The sequence below is a fragment of the Equus quagga genome, chromosome 4 (genome assembly GCF_021613505.1).
Source record: "Equus quagga isolate Etosha38 chromosome 4, UCLA_HA_Equagga_1.0, whole genome shotgun sequence".
NCBI classification, from domain to species: domain Eukaryota; kingdom Metazoa; phylum Chordata; class Mammalia; order Perissodactyla; family Equidae; genus Equus; species Equus quagga.
Window position 1 is genome coordinate 58517168 of NC_060270.1, and position 18423 is coordinate 58535590.

General features: G+C 44.1%; 2 protein-coding genes across 8 annotated transcripts in view; both read left to right on the top strand.

The window, feature by feature from the left end:
• The window catches only part of VEPH1 (ventricular zone expressed PH domain containing 1), a 212198-nt gene that overhangs the window by 83399 nt on the left and 110376 nt on the right, over window positions 1-18423 (top strand). For 6 of the 7 annotated variants that reach the window (XR_006888294.1, XR_006888295.1, XM_046659257.1 and 3 more), the window contains exon 6: window positions 3153-3362. Coding sequence is in view for 5 of the 7 variants with exons in the window: in XM_046659257.1 (XP_046515213.1) it covers window positions 3153-3362 (210 nt within the window). In the remaining 2 variants the exon portion in view is untranslated. The remainder of the gene's footprint in view (window positions 1-3152; window positions 3363-18423) is intronic. The other variant, XM_046659260.1, reaches the window with a different exon arrangement.
• Window positions 17261-18036, top strand: LOC124238364 (PRELI domain-containing protein 1, mitochondrial-like). Its single transcript, XM_046659263.1, is given in 3 exon segments — window positions 17261-17447; window positions 17449-17476; window positions 17478-18036. Coding segments are annotated over 3 exon segments (660 nt in total). The 5' UTR covers window positions 17261-17334; the 3' UTR covers window positions 17997-18036.

The window sequence follows — 18423 nt, forward strand, 5'->3', positions numbered from 1 at the left end:
GCTGTACCCAGGCATGTATATTTACCTTGAGCCAGCTAGCTTTCTCTCTCTTTCTATCCTTCTTTCTTTGTTTCTTTCTTTGTTTCTTCCTTTGTTTCTTTCTTTCTTTGTTTCTTCCTTTGTTTGTTTCTTTCTTTGTTTCTTCCTTTGTTTGTTTCTTTCTTTGTTTCTCTCTCTCTGTTTCTCTCTTTTCTTTCTCCCACCCTCCCTCCCTCCCTCTCTCTCTCTTTCTTTCTCTCTTTGCCTTTTTTATTTTTCTTATAGGGCAACAAATACAACACACTCTTGTGCGGCTTGAGATGTATGGCTGGAGTTTAAATAAAACAATTAAATTGGCATGACTAGAGGCACATGTCACAGAGACCTCAGTGTTCCAGAAATAGGACATGAAGAGTAAGGACTGAGAAATGGAATTTTATAGAATGGGGTAGGAAATGTGTAAGCATTTTCCATTTCTAAAAGCCTCAGGTTAGGTATGCTGCCCCAACCCGGAGCAGCTGGCTGACACTTCTGCCAGATGTGCCAGGGATCTCACGGCTTCTCCTGAAGGACACACAAGTGCCCTCCATGCACAGGCAGCACTTATCAGACTGTTCATTCATATATGCCATTTACCAGAAACGAGCACTAGCCTTTCCTCCACGAGTACGGGATATGAATATGAAGTCCATTTATGTGTAGGATAATTTTAGCTATCTCAAAATTGTCTTCTTTTATGTCCCTGTTATGTTGTAGATGGCACACGCAGTATCCGTGTTTAAACATTATGTGCAACTGTTCAGCAGCTCTGCGCTGGAGTGCTGCCTGTAAATCAGATTTGCTCCCCTCTAGAATCATTTAGATTTGCCTTCTTTTGCTTTGTTCCTCAAATTTTTATTGACTCCCCTCCTGGCGAGGCTCTGTGCTACACACTGGGTATACAATGGGGTACAAATTAGAACTGATATTTGACCTTGCAGAGCTTTCAGTCCAGCCTGCAAGACAGACATCTAGACCAGCAATAAGAAAGGAGCCAGGGAAGGACCTGCTCAGAGCCACATAGGGTCTGATGGGTACTTCAGCAGGGCCCTGGACTGGAGGGGGTGGAGGGCATGGGGGAGTCAGACAAGGCTTTTAATGGAAGTAGCAGCTAATGTGAGACCTCAGAAAGATTAGGAGTTAATTAGTCCAGCAAAGTAGGGACAACAAAAGTTCCCACAAGAGAGAATCAGAGTATAATCCCAGATACAAGAGAAAATTTAGCAGGTCAAGAAAATTTTCTAAAAATTCAACATGGCTGAAGCGTGGCATGCCATAGAATTTGGATAGAGGGAGAGTAGACTAGCTGGGCAAGGAGATAAGTCTGGAAAGATGGATAGGAGTCAGTTCAGAAAACGTATGTTAAGCCTCTATCTTGAGAGCACTGGCAAATTAGTGAAGCATTTTAAGCAGGGCAGGGTGACCATTGCGGCCACAGGGTGGAGAAGGGACTGGGTGAGCGGGACTGAAGGCGCGGAGAACAGGATGATGGGGTCAGCGGTGGCAGTGAGATGTTCCTGCCGAGAGACAGCTCCCCTGACTGCAGCCTGAATGAGAGCCATGGGACAGTCTCTCACAGCACCCAGGATTTTCCCTACATGGCGATTATTATCACTTATAATTATGCATTTCTGTTGTGATTGTTTCACTGAATGTCTCCTTTACTAAACAGTGCATTCGTTATGCCATGAGGCAGGAACCCGTCAGACTTGTTGGCAGCTATAACCCCAGTACCTAGAACAGTAGCTTGCTGGTGGGAAGGACCCCGTGAACATTTGTGAGTGAGTGAATGGATAGACGAATGGAAATGGAGGGCAGTCCACCGATCCGTGAGGCACTTGGAAGGTGGAATCCATAGGACTTGGTTGTTGCTCAGACGAGGCTGCTACTAAGGGAAAAAGAGTAGTCAGAAATGATTCCCAGATTTCTGGCTCAAGTCGCCAGGCAGATAACAGTGTCCTTCACGGAGAAAGGAGAGCCTTGGGGCCAGGGAAGGTGGTGGGAGAAGCAGATTTCTGGCAGAGGATGGATTATGAGTTCAGCAGGTTGAGCTGTGCATCAGATTCCGTTTTAATACTAGAAGCCACATTTCAAGTCTACCTTACCAAAAAAGTAACAAATCAAAAAAGCAAACCAACAACAAACACAAGAAACAAGCATAGTAGAAATATGGATGGGGAGATAGCTTTTACTTTTACTGTTCAGTTTCCCACGGATTGCCCTTTCTAATTCTTTTATTTCAGCAGACAAAACAATTCAATAAATAGTCAATATTCAACATGTCTTTTCCACAAAAAAGTCACATATTCTTTAATATAAATTATTGTATCCTTATATTCATAAAAGCACTAAAAATCAAGAAAATATTAGAGTAGTGTGAATATGGTGGAAGTCATCCTACTTTAAAAATGTTCTTTATGTTATTACATTTTTGTGATCAAAATGGAAAATTGAAGAAAATGTGGGAGCTCTTTCCTGATTTCTTATTTTTATTATTAAATATTTCCAAACCATATTTCTCCAATTTTAAGACAATTAAAATCAAGAAGGATCTCTTACATGCTTATGTTGACCTTCAAATTACAGCTCTGACGGTGGTTTGGAGGAAATGGAACATCAAGGTCAAAACTTGATATATGAATAGGAGCACCTAAGCATTTTGTAAACTAGCAGAGTCCAGGTTTTAAAAAGAAACAGAAAAGAAAGTGAAGCTGCTGAAATTTTACTGTAAATTTTAAATTCCAAACTTGGGAGTTTTTCCCCAGGTTTATTGAGATGTAATTGACATACATCACTGGATAAGTTAAAGGTGTACAGCATCATGATTTGACTTACATATATTGTGAAATGAATATCACAAGAAGTTTAGTTAGCATCCATCATCTCATGTAGATACAACTAAAAAGTTTAAAAACGAAAAAAATGTCTTGCCATGTGGTGAGAACTCTTAGGAGTTACTCTCTTAACTTTCACATATATCATATATGAGAGATTTACTTGAGTTCCAATAAGGGTAATAATATCAGAATGTGTTGAGTTCAGATTTAATTTAATCAAAAACATTAGATTGCTTTTGATTTAATGAAAGTTCCTCTTTGTTTCTCTTTGTTTCCTCCTCGGCTTTCTTTTTGTAGATGGTTCAGAAGTGTGTTCCTTTTCTAATCGGGCATTTGCAGGATTCGACCCATACTGATGTCATCTTGAGCATCCTCACAGAGATAGCAGGCTACGCGCCAGAGGCTCTGAACAGTTCCCTTCCGGTGCTGAAGGAGATGGCTGAGAGACGCCCCTACCTCATTGGACAAATGGCAAGAATCTATGGAGCTGTTGGGCATGTAGATGAAGTAAGTTTTGCCTTTTTTCTCTCCGTTTCTCTAAATTCCATCGCACTTAATCCACTGGAGCTCTAGAACCTACAGATTTGTCCTAGGACTTCCGAGGACTCTCATTTCTCTTCCAAACCTTTTTCGCCGCCAGCAGCCTGTAAGGTGAAGGGCATGTTGTGGCAGGGTTACATGGAAAATTCAGGAAGCGAGGCTTTCATTGCTGGAGTGTCACGAGGAAGGGAAAGGGTTGAAATGGAGAGAGCAATATGACATACTCAAGACTGCTTCATAATAAGAACAATCAATAAAAGAGTTTCATCTCATTTCTGGTTGCAACTCTGCTTAACCCAGGAGACCATCAGTCAGCACGGAATGAGCTCTCAGAGACTGCCTAGTAACGAGAGCCCGTGGCTGGCCTGTTAATAATGCCTGCACTCAGTATGTGTGGAGCCCTCTGGATGATGTGAGTTGGGAGAGGGAAATAACCCGTCACGGGTGTTTAAAGGTCCTAGCCTAAATATTTGCATAATGGGATCTTCCAGCAGAGCAACAGGATGCTCTCAGTTTGTGAGGGTCAAGTGACTAAGAAAGATGTTCCAGAAATGCAAGTTCTGAAGGCACGTGTGTCTGATTGATGATTTTATATTGAGATTTAGGATTTTTATTTTTTTTAAATAAAAGCAAGTCTCTCATTGAGGGGTGAAGCTTTTGCCTTCACCCACTTACATATAATTAGCTATAAGATAAATATAAAATCGTACAACTCTTAAAAGCAATTTTGTAATTCATCAAACTCAACTCCTCAATCCCACGTAGGAGAAAATTGAAAACTGGAAAGGTTAAGTGACTTACCCAGACTCAGACTGGGTTAGTTGGTGACACAGTTGGAATTAGGTCTTTGGTATCTTGGCACTCTTTTCAAATTTTGTCTAAAAAATGGGTCTTTGGTTCTGTTTCGTTTCATTTCTGCTGAGAGTTGTGGAGAGCCGTGAATCCTGGCTTCCTCCTGGTGGAGGGCCTTTCTCCTCCTAGAAGCGGGTGGGAGCTGAGCTCCCCAGCAGCCTGCAGGTCAACGGGAGGTGGGTCTTGTCAGAGGATTACTTGGTACGGCCGTGCTGCTTACTATGATCCCTTTCTACCCGCTGCTGACAGTATGTCTCACGCCTGCTGCCACAGCTGCCTCTGGTCACGCTTTCCGTGCCCGCCCCCTCTGCTGCCAGGAGAACCTGCTGCTGAGCCCAAGAGCTTTGAGGCCAACTTCAGCTGACAGCTGTTGGAACAAACTGCTGACCTTGCAGCTTTTTGCATGGACCAGAAAATTCAACCTCTGATGCGCGAGGCCCTGGAATCTTTAAAAAGTGCACCCCTCCTGCACTTTAATGATATACTTTGTGGCACAGATACATTTACGATTCCTTAATATGTAGTAATATGCATTGGAAGTGCGTTTAGTCAAACGTCCCACAGAAAATGTAATCTGTAAAAAACTATACACCACTAGCCACATGCAATTATGTAGGCTTGTCTGAACTAAGGTGAACCCAAAAGAGAATGGTCTATTAGGTGACATTTGTGTGACTCCAGATGGATGCAGGAAGGAGAGGGGATCCAAGTAGCCTGAGGAATCACTTATTTCAGAATTCAGGATATCAAAAGATTCTCCTCTCTCTCTCTCAATCTTTCATTTTCATGTGCCCACGGAGGCATCTATGTTTAGGGGAGAAAAAAATTTTCTGGTGCTTCTAATTCAGTATCAGATGATTTTGTTGCTAGGATTTAAAAGATTTTGGAAATGCCAAAAAGCCAATCCAACTTTGAGTATCTTGCTCCAACTTTTGAAATGCACAATCTGTGACTAACTGGAACCTATTGTTCCATCCCTCCCTTGTTGCCTGTCTTCCCGCAAACCACGTTGATTGATCTTCAGAGGAAGAGGGAAGTCTCCTGGGGTATGCAGTCCTCAGGCCAGGGACAGCCTCTAGCGGTGGTGTCACCCTGGAATCAATTGCACAAGTTATTAATCGACTTATGCCTCACCTTCTGTGCTAGCCTGGAGCCAGGTGTAAGAGCTGCAGGGCTGGCTATGAGGATCCAGGTCGAGTGCGTCTGTCTTTCAAATCAGGGTCCATCTGGATGGGCAAACTGTTTTCAACAGCTTGATAGCAGCGTCACAATTCTTCCATCTGCATTACACCCAGCAGAAGAGAGTTGTATATATAAAATAAAAAATAAAACCCTCACATTCTTATTTTCTCTACTTCCCAAATTACCTCGAGGATCTTCTTTTGCCCAAATTCAAATGAAACTATGCTTAATAGCCTCACAGTTCTGTGTCTACAGGAGACTACCTGGTGACTCACAGGCCATTTTAGGCTTGTGCTAAAGGGTACCCATTGGATGCAGAGTGAAGCCAGAAGGACCAAAGGGCAGAGAAGCCCCTCCTGGGGCACCTGATGAGTTGTTGGCCCTGAGGTGCTCCTTCCCTGGCACTGTCCAGTAAGGGACACAGCTGGTGCTTCATCAGGAGTCACCCCACTTCTGTGATATGCTCAGTTGAAGCAAATGCAAAAATGAGAAATACTATTTTATTAGATATGTCCTCCACATGGCAAAAATACACAGGTCCTTTTGTCTTTCTCAAATGGGAAGATTGCAGACAACAGCAAAAATGACTTCGTAGCAGCTCCTAAGGAAGGGTCCGTCCCCAAATACGCATCCAGAGCATTCCTATAAAGCCCTGAGCACAGTGCCTGGCATATAGTAAGTGCTTGAGGTGTTTCCACTAATAATAACAGCAGCAGCAGCAGCAATAGAATAAAAACCTGCCTAGCTAGAGAGGGCTAATGAGAGAGGAAGATGCTTCCTCTCGCTCTAATGCATCTCTTGTAGTGTTACCCATTTTCTTCCTAAAAGCACATGTGTGACCCTTCTCCCTTGCACACGTCTTCTGCTGACCCATCTGTTGCCCACAGAGAGACATTTAAACTCCTCGGCTTGGCCTCAGCCTCCTCTCTAGCCTTAGCTCTTACCTGTCCAGGCTACTCCATCCCGCTACATTCTCTCTACTAGCATTTTACGTCCTTTGCTGAGCACGCCTGCTCCGACGTACATCGTGCTCTTCAGCCTCTTCTTCTGCCTGGATAGTCCCTACTCCTTCTTCTGCTTATCTTTCCTGACCTAGCTCAAATGTTGCTTCCTGCATAAGGTCTTCCCAGTTCCCTTAGGTGATTGGTCACCCCCTTTAGCCTCCCCGCACAGTTTAGTTATATCTCAAATGTCAGACTGACTTGCCAAGTTGTAATTTGCCTGTCTGTGTCTATTTCTTTTCCATGAGTCTATGAGCTCCCAGAGAAAAGGAATCATACCTTATCCATCTGAATTCACCTGTGGTCAAGAGTGGACGTGCACTCGGGGGCACTGTTAATCCAGAATTTGAAGGTTGGGTTCTCACTGGCCACTTTCATTCAGTCAAGTCTCATCTAATTCTTCTATTATATTTATACAATAGAAGACATAATTATAGCTTAAGAGAAAGGAGAAGAAAACATTGAGAGAAAGGCTTGTTGATACTTCAGAGCCTACACAATTTATCTCTGATATCTAACAAGTGAAAGATGAGGATGAGCTTGACAGTAACCACAAAGTACGTGATGAGGCGTATCCATCTATGATTCCAAAAGATCCTGGCTCCTTAGTAGGTGACTTAAGAGAAGGATGATATTGAGTGGATCATGAAAGGTTTTCATATACGAGGCCTCGGCAGGCAGCAAACAGGTTGAAGTGCAGCCCCGAGGATCAAGGTTCACCATCGTGGACTGAGCAGTGGTCACCGCCTAGGGTACGTCTGTGTAAGGATCCGTCGCGTGAATGATTGTACTCACTGTGGGGACATCCATACAGTGAAACATGGTGACTAAGAGGGTGGGCTCAAGAGTCAGACTGCCCTGGTGTGAAGCCTGCCTCAGCCACTTACCAGCTGTGTGGCCTTGGGCAAGTCACGTCACCTCCCTTGACTCAGTTTCCTCATCTGTAAAGTGGGAATAGCAATATTATTCAGCTCATAGGTTTGTCGTGGGGATTTAATGAGTTAACCATGCAGAACAGTGTCTGGCAAATGGTAAACATCCAGTAAATCTCAGCGCTTTAACCTATTACTTGCTCAGTGTTGCCCAAGGCTTTCTCGGTGCATTTATTTGGATACAGATTGAATCTTAGGCCTGACAGACTGAAATTACCGAGGACAGAAACTGGGTAAATGGCTCACCGCTTCCGTGCGGCTCCAAGGAAAGAGACCAAATGGAGAGAGATGCGTGGGACAAGCCAAAATAAGCAAGACAGACAGGGCATGAGGTACCATGGATGAGGATGTGTATCAGGAAAGGGGTAAAGCAACCTGGCTATCTCCTTTTTCTTTTTGGAGAAATAGCTGGTGTATGTGGACTTTTTTCTCAGAGTGAAATGTCTCTCTGCTTTATAGTTATATTGCAGACCATTATTCCTGAGGGCAATAAGAGTAAGAAACAATAATAAAGTCACATTCTGTAAAAATTGTATAATTTAAAATAGGGCTTGTCTTCCCAGGAGCTCTGGTAGCGCCCTGTTTTCCACAGAGAGCAGGTGGTCCCCGGCTCCCCGCTTATAAGAACAGCTTGAGTAGGTTTGCAGCAATTTTTTAAAAACTCTTGTTAACTAAATCTGAAGTGGCTTAAATGAAATCCAGGCCGGACTGACTTTTCTTGTCCATGGAGAACTGAAATAGAATGTTTCAATTCTAGAGGCTTTTCTTTCTTTCGTTTTCTTCCCTCATTAGACGCTCTCAGCGTGCACGTGGTCCCAGCCCCCTTGTTTGGTACCAGGGTTGTTACAGCTGTCTTCACTAACATGAGTCAACACGGAGGAGCCTCCTTCAGGAATAGCTTTGATTTTTTTGAGAGGCTGAATTGAATTCATCTGTGCATCTACTTAAGTCTCAAATAAATGAACGAAAACAATTTTAGTTTAATAGTCAAATCCTCATTAGGATCTAGTCTTATTAGAAGGCGCTAGTATATAGCACACACTCCACAGCCATGATTTCCCCCCGTGCCAGACCTACAAGGCAGGAGACCTGTGTGGTGGAAAAGAGGCAAGATGCTTTAAATGCCCTTTATGAGAGTCTCATAGCACATGGAAAGATGCTTTGGCAGCTGTTTTCCTTAGCTGCAGACCAACGGTCTGCACCTGTGAAGAGTCACATGGCGTGCCCTCCAGCGCAGCCGCTGCCATGGTGGGTGTTAAATCCTGTGCCCTCTGCCTTGTTTTTCTAACAGGCTGGAATATGCTGGCCAAGCACCAGGGCGTGTTTATTACATCCTCTCTGGGCTCAGAGTCATGGACACTTTCCAAGTAAAGAAATGACACCCATCTTCCCAGGTCGCGTTTCTGTGACATCCGGCAGGCCTTCCCCAAAAACACTTTCAGGAGGAAAAGGAAAAGAATGACAAAGGCAAGTGAGAACACATTCCTGTCCTCATCCTGACTGTGGAAAAACATCCTGCAAAGTAGGTGACGGATAGACCCATCCAGTGATGGATGATTTATGCCTTCGACTTGCAAACCAAGACTGAAGGATCTGGGGCCTTTCCACAAGAGGAAGGACCCATGACTTAAAGACACAGTTTCCCCGAAGATGGTGAAGTTAGTTAAAGCGTCGGTAGACTCAGTGACTTTGGGGATTCATTTTCTCAAGCCTTGGTTGGTGCCAGCCGGCTGCTGCTTAATGCGACAGAATTGTCATCAATTAGGGAAGCTTTTTTTGCCTAAAATGAAAATAGCTTTATTGTTTTTTACACTGTAAAAATGTTACATGCTAATGGTAAATAATATTAATAATAAACCTCTTGCAGAGTGTAACGAAAACAAGAACAAAATACTTTGAGTATATACAAAATATGCTTTCCAAAAACAGAGCTGACATTCCATCTTCTCTCTTCCCAATGATATAGGGTTGAGTTGCTGGTTCTTTCTGGGTGCAGGACCCAGTGCTGGTGATGGGGACACAGAGAGGAAAAAGACACGGTCTCTGCCCTAGAGGGCCTCACCGTGAATGGGGGCTAAGGAGATGTACGAAGAGATGATTCGAATTTCATTTGGTGCCTGTTACTGCTGAATTCTAAACGAGATCAAGAAGGAAGCAACTAAGCTTGCCTGGGGGAGTCTGAGAGAGTGTTACCAGCTTGGCTTGTCAGATGATAGGGTTATGTCGGGGGAGGAAGAAGAAGGCACCCGTGGGAGGACACAGCACACCCAGCAGCAGGCAGCTAGACAAAGACCTTGAGTCTCCTGGAAACCACGCAGAGTTTCAAAGGCCTGGAGTATTGAATGAATAATGGAGGAGAGGGAGGGAGAGGAGGCCCGACAGCAGACCGGGGCCAGATTGTGAGAACTCCTCATTGGTTAGCTGACAGTTCTGTCTTCTACCTTCTCTCTCCAAACTTATTCATCTCTGGTGCCCAGGTGACCTTGGAAGAGTATTTTGTTTCCCTTCATCTTGCAGACAAGTAAAGGAATACAGTGTACCTCAGAGTTCCCAAGAAACCAAAGAGCCTGGTAAAAGGACAAACAGTCCCCACAAATTGTTGCAAGCATAGAATAGTAAATAATAGTTACCAAAGTTACATGTTGCAACAGTTTTCAACCATGTCTTATAATTATCAACTGTAATTTAGGCCAATCGACCAAATCCGCAAAGGGCTCTCAGTTGCTCTGTGAGCAGGGCAGCTTGGCAAACTCTGCAATGGGGCAGCAGAGCCTAGAAGGGGCCTCTGCTTGACCAATCTCCCCTCAGGATTGACCCCAGGATGGTGACCCTGGTCCCTGCAGATCTGATCTCCTCCCTTCAGAGGAGGACCATCTGACTCTTGCACCAGGATCTGTGAGGCAGGAGGCTAGCGTGTCTGCCCTGGGAAAAGCAGAAAGCTTCCACTGCCTGCCTCTTCTAGCCTTGAGCTCAAGTGGCTAAATCCTAGATTCACCTGAAAGGACAACTGTGCATTGGCAGCAAGGGGGCTGCGAGGATGAAGTCGCTGCTGACTCTGCTCAAGTTCTGCTGCTCTTTTAAGACTGCAGCAGTCCTTGCCCCACTCCTAGCCCTCAGACGTACATAAATCACTACAGCGTAAGCCAGCTACTTCCACTGCCAGCATCTGCATTTCTTTGCCTATGACTTTCCCACCTCACAAGCCGCTCTGCTAACATGCGTGGTGGGACAGACGTGTGAGGCATTAATGCTCCCCCAGCAGCCCTCCACCAGTGATGCGAATTAGGGATCCCTCCCCAAATGAGATACACTTTTTTAGCATCTTCTGGTTGCATTTGCTTTCCATTCACTTAGTGTATGAATACACACCCTCCCAACTCACTCTAAGTCCTCTGACGGAGGGAACCCCACCTAACACTTCCTTGTGCCCCCTGCACTACCCATCCCAGCAATGGGCTCATAGCAGGTGGCCCACAGATACTTGCCGACTAACCGTTCTGTAGAGGCTGGAACACGACTGAGTGTCAGTGTCTCATACTACTAAACGGCGGCTGATGACCTGGCGGGCTGTGTTTGAGGAGAGCCAGGAAAACTGTAGACGTTGGGTTCCAGTCATGGGTGGTGGCTACTGGTTTTCAGGATCTGTCAGTCCACTTCCTATGTGGTGGCCTAAGTGTGGTCCCCAGACCAGCAGCATTGGATATCACCTGGGAACTGGAATCAGAGTCTACAATTTAACAAGATCTCCAGGTAACGTGTATGCTCATGAAAGTGGAGGAGGCCTTGGTCTCAAAGATTCAGGCCCTGCAGGGTTTATCTGCCGTAGGATCCTTCAGGGGGTTATTTATCAAAAAACTTAAGCCTAGATTTATTAGTGAGTAGGAGTTGGGAACTTCGTACTGGTTCACATGGACTGACTTAAAGCCCCTAAGAAAAGGCATGCCCGACAGGTAGCTGATCAGCAATGGACTGTTGCGCTGAAATGTTCGTATTACGATTTTTAGCATTAACCGGAATGATTCTTGTTGTCTACATGAATACATGCAGATAACACATAAGAAATTACACTGAGAAGGGCATCTTGACATCAGCTTATTTCTTGTTAAGTAATAAATAAATCTAAAGTAAAGAAATAGTTGATGCTATTTAAGTTTAACAAATTTGAGTTGACTGGAAAATAAATGTTCCCAGAACAAGAGTAAATGCAAATGATCTAGGTAATGTTTCCCAACCTTCAGCGCTATGAGATCCCATAGAGTTTCAAATATCTGTCAGTTCACCCAAAAAAATAGAAAACAAACTTTCCTTACTATCTCACATCACTGATATCTTTACTTACTAAGTATGGTTGATTTGAGGCATCCCTGAATTACACTAAGCTCCTACTGCTCCCTCCACTCTCTCTGGCTCTTTTTACTGTCTTCTGCTTTGGAAGGCAAACTTGCTTCAGCTGTAGGTAGCATTCTCTGTGACAATGGCCCCTATCTCATTCAAAAGTCCCTTTCTTCCTTCAAGACACTTCCAAGAGTCCACCTTCTCTATGACAGTGCCACATTCTTTTTTCTTTTTTTTAATTGGCACCTGAGCTAACAACTATTGCCAATCTTTTTTTTTTTTTTTTTCTGCTTTATCTCCCCAAATCCCCCCTGTACATAGTTGCATATCCTAGTTGCAGGTCCTACTAGTTGTGGCATGTGGGATGCCACCTCAACATGGCCTGATGAGCAGTGCCACGTCCCCGCCCAGGATCCGAACTGGCAAAACTCTGGGCCGGCCCAGCAGAGTGCACAAACTTAACCACTCAGCCACGGGGCCGGGCCCAGCTCCACATTCTTAAAGCACTATTTTGTACCAACTCCTTTCCAACCGGTAGGTGCAAATCAAACTGGCAGGGGAGGAGAGAGATGGGAGGAAGCAGGAGAAGTCACAATGGTTTCCTAAAGGAAATACTCTACCTTCCTCACCTTAGAAAGTGAGAATGACCTTGACGGCAAGATGCACAGATTTTAGTATCTCATACAGTAGATAAAATGGAAACAGTAGATACAATGAGGGCTCTTCTGTTCCGTTGAGAAATGGCAAGATTAAACCACGCTATGGTCTGAGTGCCACGCCCTCCCCGCAATTCATGTGTTGAAATGTAAACCCCAAGGTGAGGGTGTTTGGAGGTGGTGCCTTTGGCAGGTGATTAGGTCATAAGGGTGGAGCCCTCATGAAGGAGGTTTGTACCCTTATAAAAGAGATCCCAGAGAGCTCCCTTGCTGCCTTCCTCCATGGAACCAAACACCAAATCTGCCTGCCCCATGATTTTGGTCTTCCCAACCTCCAGAACGGTGAGAAATAAATGTGTGTTGTTTATAAGCTACCCAGTTACAGTAGACTGAATGGGTTAAGACAACCATGAGTCCCTTCAAGACCTCAACGCAACCCTATCTAAAAGTCAGATGAGGATATTTTACTCTATGTCCACTGTTTACGTGAAGATGAGCTCACAAATGAGTAGAAAGCAATTGGGAAAGTAATTGTTTTCTCCAACTAGTATATTTCAGCCTTTTTCTTTTGAGTATACCCTGGCGAGGCGTACCTTCAAAACCCATCCTATTAGCTGCAGTTTGTTTCCATATTTTATTTACTTATTTATTTATGCCCTACTTACTTCCAGCAAGCAGTTAATGCAGTTTACAATGAAAATGTAGTTGCTATGAAACCAAAAATAATTAATCCAAGGCAAAATCCAGGACCTTTTTAGTTCCTAGCACTGGAGGGATTGCGGGGGAAGGTACCAGAAAAACTATATCAAATTCTCCTAGCTAAGGAAATTACTAATCTCAGGCAAGGTTTACACTTTTGCGAACTGTACTTTTCCATTTCATTCTCCCCTTTAAGTAATGAAATAATATCCAACTATTTCTGTCTAACCTGTATTTTGGGAGTTACATCTCAACTACCATGAATTAAACATCCTGGCTGTTTCTTATGAAAATAAGTAGGTGCAAATAAAGATAGGCATCCTGTATTTAATTACCTAATGAGTCAGCTAGGGCAAGTTCAATTGGAGCTGATTCGAGCTGATTCTAGTTCAAATGAGTTAAATAATGAGCCCATAGCACTTGTTTTTTCCTGACAAAAGGCTCAAACACAATTTCTCTTTCTTTCTTCCTTTTTTTTTTTTTTTTTTTTTTTTTTTTTTTCTTTCTTTCTATTTCTTTTCTTTCTGTTTGGACCCATAATAAGCATCTTTCTTCAAAATCGTTTCCATGATCGGGCCAGGATTTCTGTGGTTACTACTTTTTTATATCATTCTGTGATTACACCACATTTGCTAAACAGATACTGTGTCATTAAAGATGGGCTGCTGCTCTGAGTACTCTAGAAATGTTTCAGTGTTAAAGTCCCCAAAGGTCTTTCAAAAAGTTTGCTTAATTGAAGCAAAAGAAATAGTGGAACCATTGTTCAGGATAATCAATGAGAGGTCATTTACATGAGGGGACCATGGAGCGGTGGGAGACGAAATTCTGGCTCAGTATAATTCACTCTGGGTCCCTTGAACCCACACAAAGGATTTACCTTTAAGAGGCTAAGTTCCCAAGCCCCCAGTTTTTAAAGAGTAAATCTAAACTACAGAACCTCTAAATCCTTTATCAACCACAAAATGACACTATGTTCAAAGTTCAAATTAGGTGGACTTCTCCAAGTTTTAATGTCTGTAAGCATTTGGGGGTAATTTTGCAAAGAAAAGATGCTGGAAAATAAACTCTCAGCACAAATAGAGAGAGATTTGGGTTTTAAAACATAAATATGGCCACACTGAATGCTCTTCTGGGAAAAATAATCTTAAATTGGAAAAATTTATTTGACGGCGGACTATGTTCAGTTTGCGGCCCTTTAAAAAAACAATCATACTAAAAACATAATTTATATGGTTTATCGTTGTCTCACATGGTAAGGCACAAGGGTAAATGACCTTTCACACTCTGTGGTTTCTATTTTAAAACCTAAGTCAGTTTCACTCAAATATCTTTCTAAGGAAGATACAGTAAGTTCCATATTTAAATAAAAGCCATAATTGCTTTATAAATACAAATATTATACCTTTTTTTTTTCTTGACAGAGGTGGGGTTTACTTTAGCATTGTGTGCCAAATGCATAGAGTTGAACTGAGTCCAACTGGTCCTTAATTTTGCCATGTTACAAAATTTGAGGTTCCTTCAAAACAAAGGATACATCTGTTTTCATCAGCTGTTTCTTGACTTTTATTACTGGGACTTATTTTTAAAAATTGTTTTGCCTAGACAGTATTGTTTTACTAGACATGATTTATTACTCTCCCATGTGCCCACAGAAGCTATGTTCCTGAAATCATGCAAACTGAATCAAAAATAATAAGGGAAGGATGCAAACTTATTCCATTTACATCGCATAAATGACCATTTAGAATATGTAAATATGTTTAAATTCTAATAGAGTTTTTGTTTATCAATGGGAAGAAAAATATGTTCAATTACTCCAAGCTGATAGAAAGATTGAGGCATGGTCAGAGGATAAAAGAAACAATTGAGGAATGTGACTTTTTGGAATGCTGTTGGAAAAATCAGCTCAAAATTGGAGGATTATCTGCCAAGGAGAGACATTTACAATGTTTTTTGTTTATTTATTCTCTACTTTGTTCCACAAAAAAGGCCTTCGGGGACCATGCCCTCTCAACATTCTGCTAAAAAATTATTGAATCTTAGCTTTTGAATATGATAAACTAACAACATTTGATGCCTACTTACTGTGGAAGCATTTTGTGCATTTTTTATGCTAATATTTTAAGGCTAGAAGAGCATATCCTTGTCTGACTGGCATAATTTTTAAAGAATTAAATTTATTAATTGTATAATTAGCTTGGAATTTATAGATTACTGGATAGCTTGACCATTACTGCCTTGCCTACTTCAATAACAGCAACTTTTTACAGGATAGAAAATGTTATAACAGTAGAACATTTTTACTTCAGACACAGAAAAAGATTGAAAAAGACTGAGAAATAGTTGCAAAGAGCAAAGGATCTAGCTGTCTATAGATTATGAGCTAGAACTGGGTTGAGGTCACTAAGAAAATCTTAAGTTGTATAGTATTTTGACTTAATCATGAAACATTTTTAAAAAGGGAAACAGTCTTTCTCAGTAAAATGCTGAGTATACTTCACTTCTAGGTAAGCTCTTTTGCAGGTTACCAAAACATCGGCCCATATTTACTTATACTGAGCCGGTAATGGGTTTTGGACATTTCTAGTACTTCCAAACCTCTATCAATTCACAAAATAAGTTGACTGGGAAAAATTAAGAGGATATACTGCTTGTGCGACAGCTTGTTTTAGTTTTCGTGATAATTCAAATATGTCTGCGCTTGCATGTAGGATTTTTGACACTCAAGCAATAATAGGCAACATTTATTTGGCCTTTCTTGTGCCAGGCATTGTTCCAAATGCGTCGTTTTCAACTCGCTGAATCCTCACAGCCACTCTATGAGGCAGGCTCTGCTGTTAACCCGTGTTATAAACTGAGCCATGGAGAGTCAAGCAGCTTGCCCACGGTCGGTGACAGGCCACCGCAGAGCCGGGCTGCAGACTCCGGAGGAGCTCCTGGGTCCACCCCGAGACCGCCCGCCGGGAGACAAAGGCCAGCCGAGGGGTTTCACGCGGCGCCCGCCTTTCTGCTGGCGGAGGGTGGAATTTTCTCTGTGAATATTTATCCAAAGAAAATTTTTCACGTTTACTGACAATTTAAACAACCAGTACTGTTTTTATTCGCCCTGCTGGTCTCACGCCCCCGGATTCCACCTTGCATGCAGTAAAGAAAGCACCTGGAAAGCCAAACGCTTAACCAGCCCTTTTTCAAGGGGACATTTTAGGCAGTGAAAGCATTCGGGCTGTGAGTGGAAGGCGCCTCAGAAAGAGCCTAAATCTCCAGGATGGGTCTGAGCAGAGGCCCAGAAGGAGAAACTTAACACTGCTCGGGAGGGCGCTCCCGTCTCCATGACCTTGACTCCAGCGTCCTTTCGGCTTTTCTAAAAGGGTGACGATAACCTCATCAGTCACTAGAATATTTGGAATTCTATTTTAAAGGTTAATGCCTCCAACTCTGAGCAGACGGCAGAACAGGGGGACCAAACGTCTTCTAGTGTAGCAGGACAGAGTCAGACACCACGAGGCAGGAGCAGGCCGCTGTCCGGAGAGATTCCCACGATGAGAACCTGTTGCAAAGCCGGCAGCGGGTTCTCTGCGAGGAGGGCTCCCGGGGAGACAGGGAGAAGCGCAGGGGCGCGGGCGGCGGCGGCGGACTGCGAACGTTCTACTTGTCACTTAAATATGTTTACATACCTTCTTTCCTTTCTGGCATACATTCAGTAATGTCAAAAAAAATAAATGTTTACTATATGCCAAATAGTATGCCTGGCATTGAAAACAATAACATTTATAGTAAAACACTAGGGCTTTACCAAGTGGCTTATTTTTTAATTCACTGATATTTCTGGTATCACCAGACCTTAATAAAAATAATACTTATGATGACAATTGATTGCTACTTGTTTTTGGTCATTTGCTCTGTGCCAGGCCCTTTATAGGTACTTTTTCATCATTCCTTAAAGCAATGTCGTATAGTATTCGTGTCAGCTGAGTCTGGTAATAGCATACCCAGCTAAAGCTGGCTTCGATAATAATATTTCCTACCTCATGTAACAAGAAGTCTGGAAGACATGGTGGGCCTAAGGTGCACTCAAAAGTTCCACAATGTCGGCGGCTGCGCCGCAAGTGGCGCTGTCCCGGCAGCTCCTCATGGCGGCGGTGGAAGCGGGCTGGGCGCGGCGCGGTGGTGACTGAGCTGCGAGCCTGGCGGGCGTGCGCCGAGCCCCGCCCGGCCTCCGCGTGCCCCCCGGGCTCCGCACCCCTGATGCCGCGCGGGTGCTGAACCTGCCCCGGCCGGGACGATGGTGAAGTATTTCCTGGGCCAGAGCGTGCTCCGGAGTTCCTGGGACCAAGTGTTCGCTGCCTTTTGGCAGCGGTACCCGAATCCCTATAGCAAACATGTCTTGATGGAAGACAGTACACCGGGAGGTGACCCCTGACCAGCAAGCAGCTCCTGTCCCTGCGACTCCTGACCAAGACCAACAGGATGCCCTGCTGGGCCGAGCGACTGTTTCCTGCCAATGTTGCTCACTCAGTGTACATCCTGGAGGATTCTATTGTGGACCCACAGAACCAGACCATGACCACCTTCACCTGGAATATCAACCATGCCCGGCTGATGGTGGTGGAGGAGCGATGTGTTTGCTGTGTGAACTCTGATAACAGTGGCTGGACCGAAATCCGCCGGGAAGCCTGGGTCTCCTCTAGCTTATTTGGCGTCTCCAGAGCTGTCCAGGAATTTGGTCTGGCACGGTTCAAAAGCAACGTGACCAAGACTATGAAGGGTTTTGAGTACATCTTGGCCAAGCTGCAAGGCGAGGCTCCTTCCAAATCCCTTGTGGAGACAGCCAAGGAAGCCAAGGAGAAGGCAAGGGAGACGGCACTGGCAGCTACGGAGAAGGCCAAGGACCTTGCCAGCAAGGCCGCCACCAAGAAGCAGCAGCAGCAGCAGCAGTTCGTGTAGGCAGCCTGGGCCTTAGGGCAGCAGCCCACCAGACCTCCCAGCTCAGGCCCCCTGCCCTCTCTCCCTCGTACTTCATGATTAAAAGTCAACTTCCAGCCCTCTCTACTGTCTGGGCAGTGAGCTGGGGGTGTGTCCTCTTGGGCATCTACGGTGCACCAGGCACGCTACCAACGTCTGAGCCGAGTCTGCTTATTCTCACATTGGGCAGCTGAGGACAGAGGCACAGAGAGGTGCAGTGACTTGCCCAGGGTCACAGACAGCGTGTGGGTGACATGGTCATAAATGTTAGACTGTACGCTCCACGAGGGCAGGACCTGTGTTTTGTTGTCTGATGTGTCCCAGGTACCTGGAACAAGGTCCAGCATATAACAGGCACTCAATAAATATCTGTTGAATTAAAAAAAAAAAAAGTTCCACAATGTCAGCA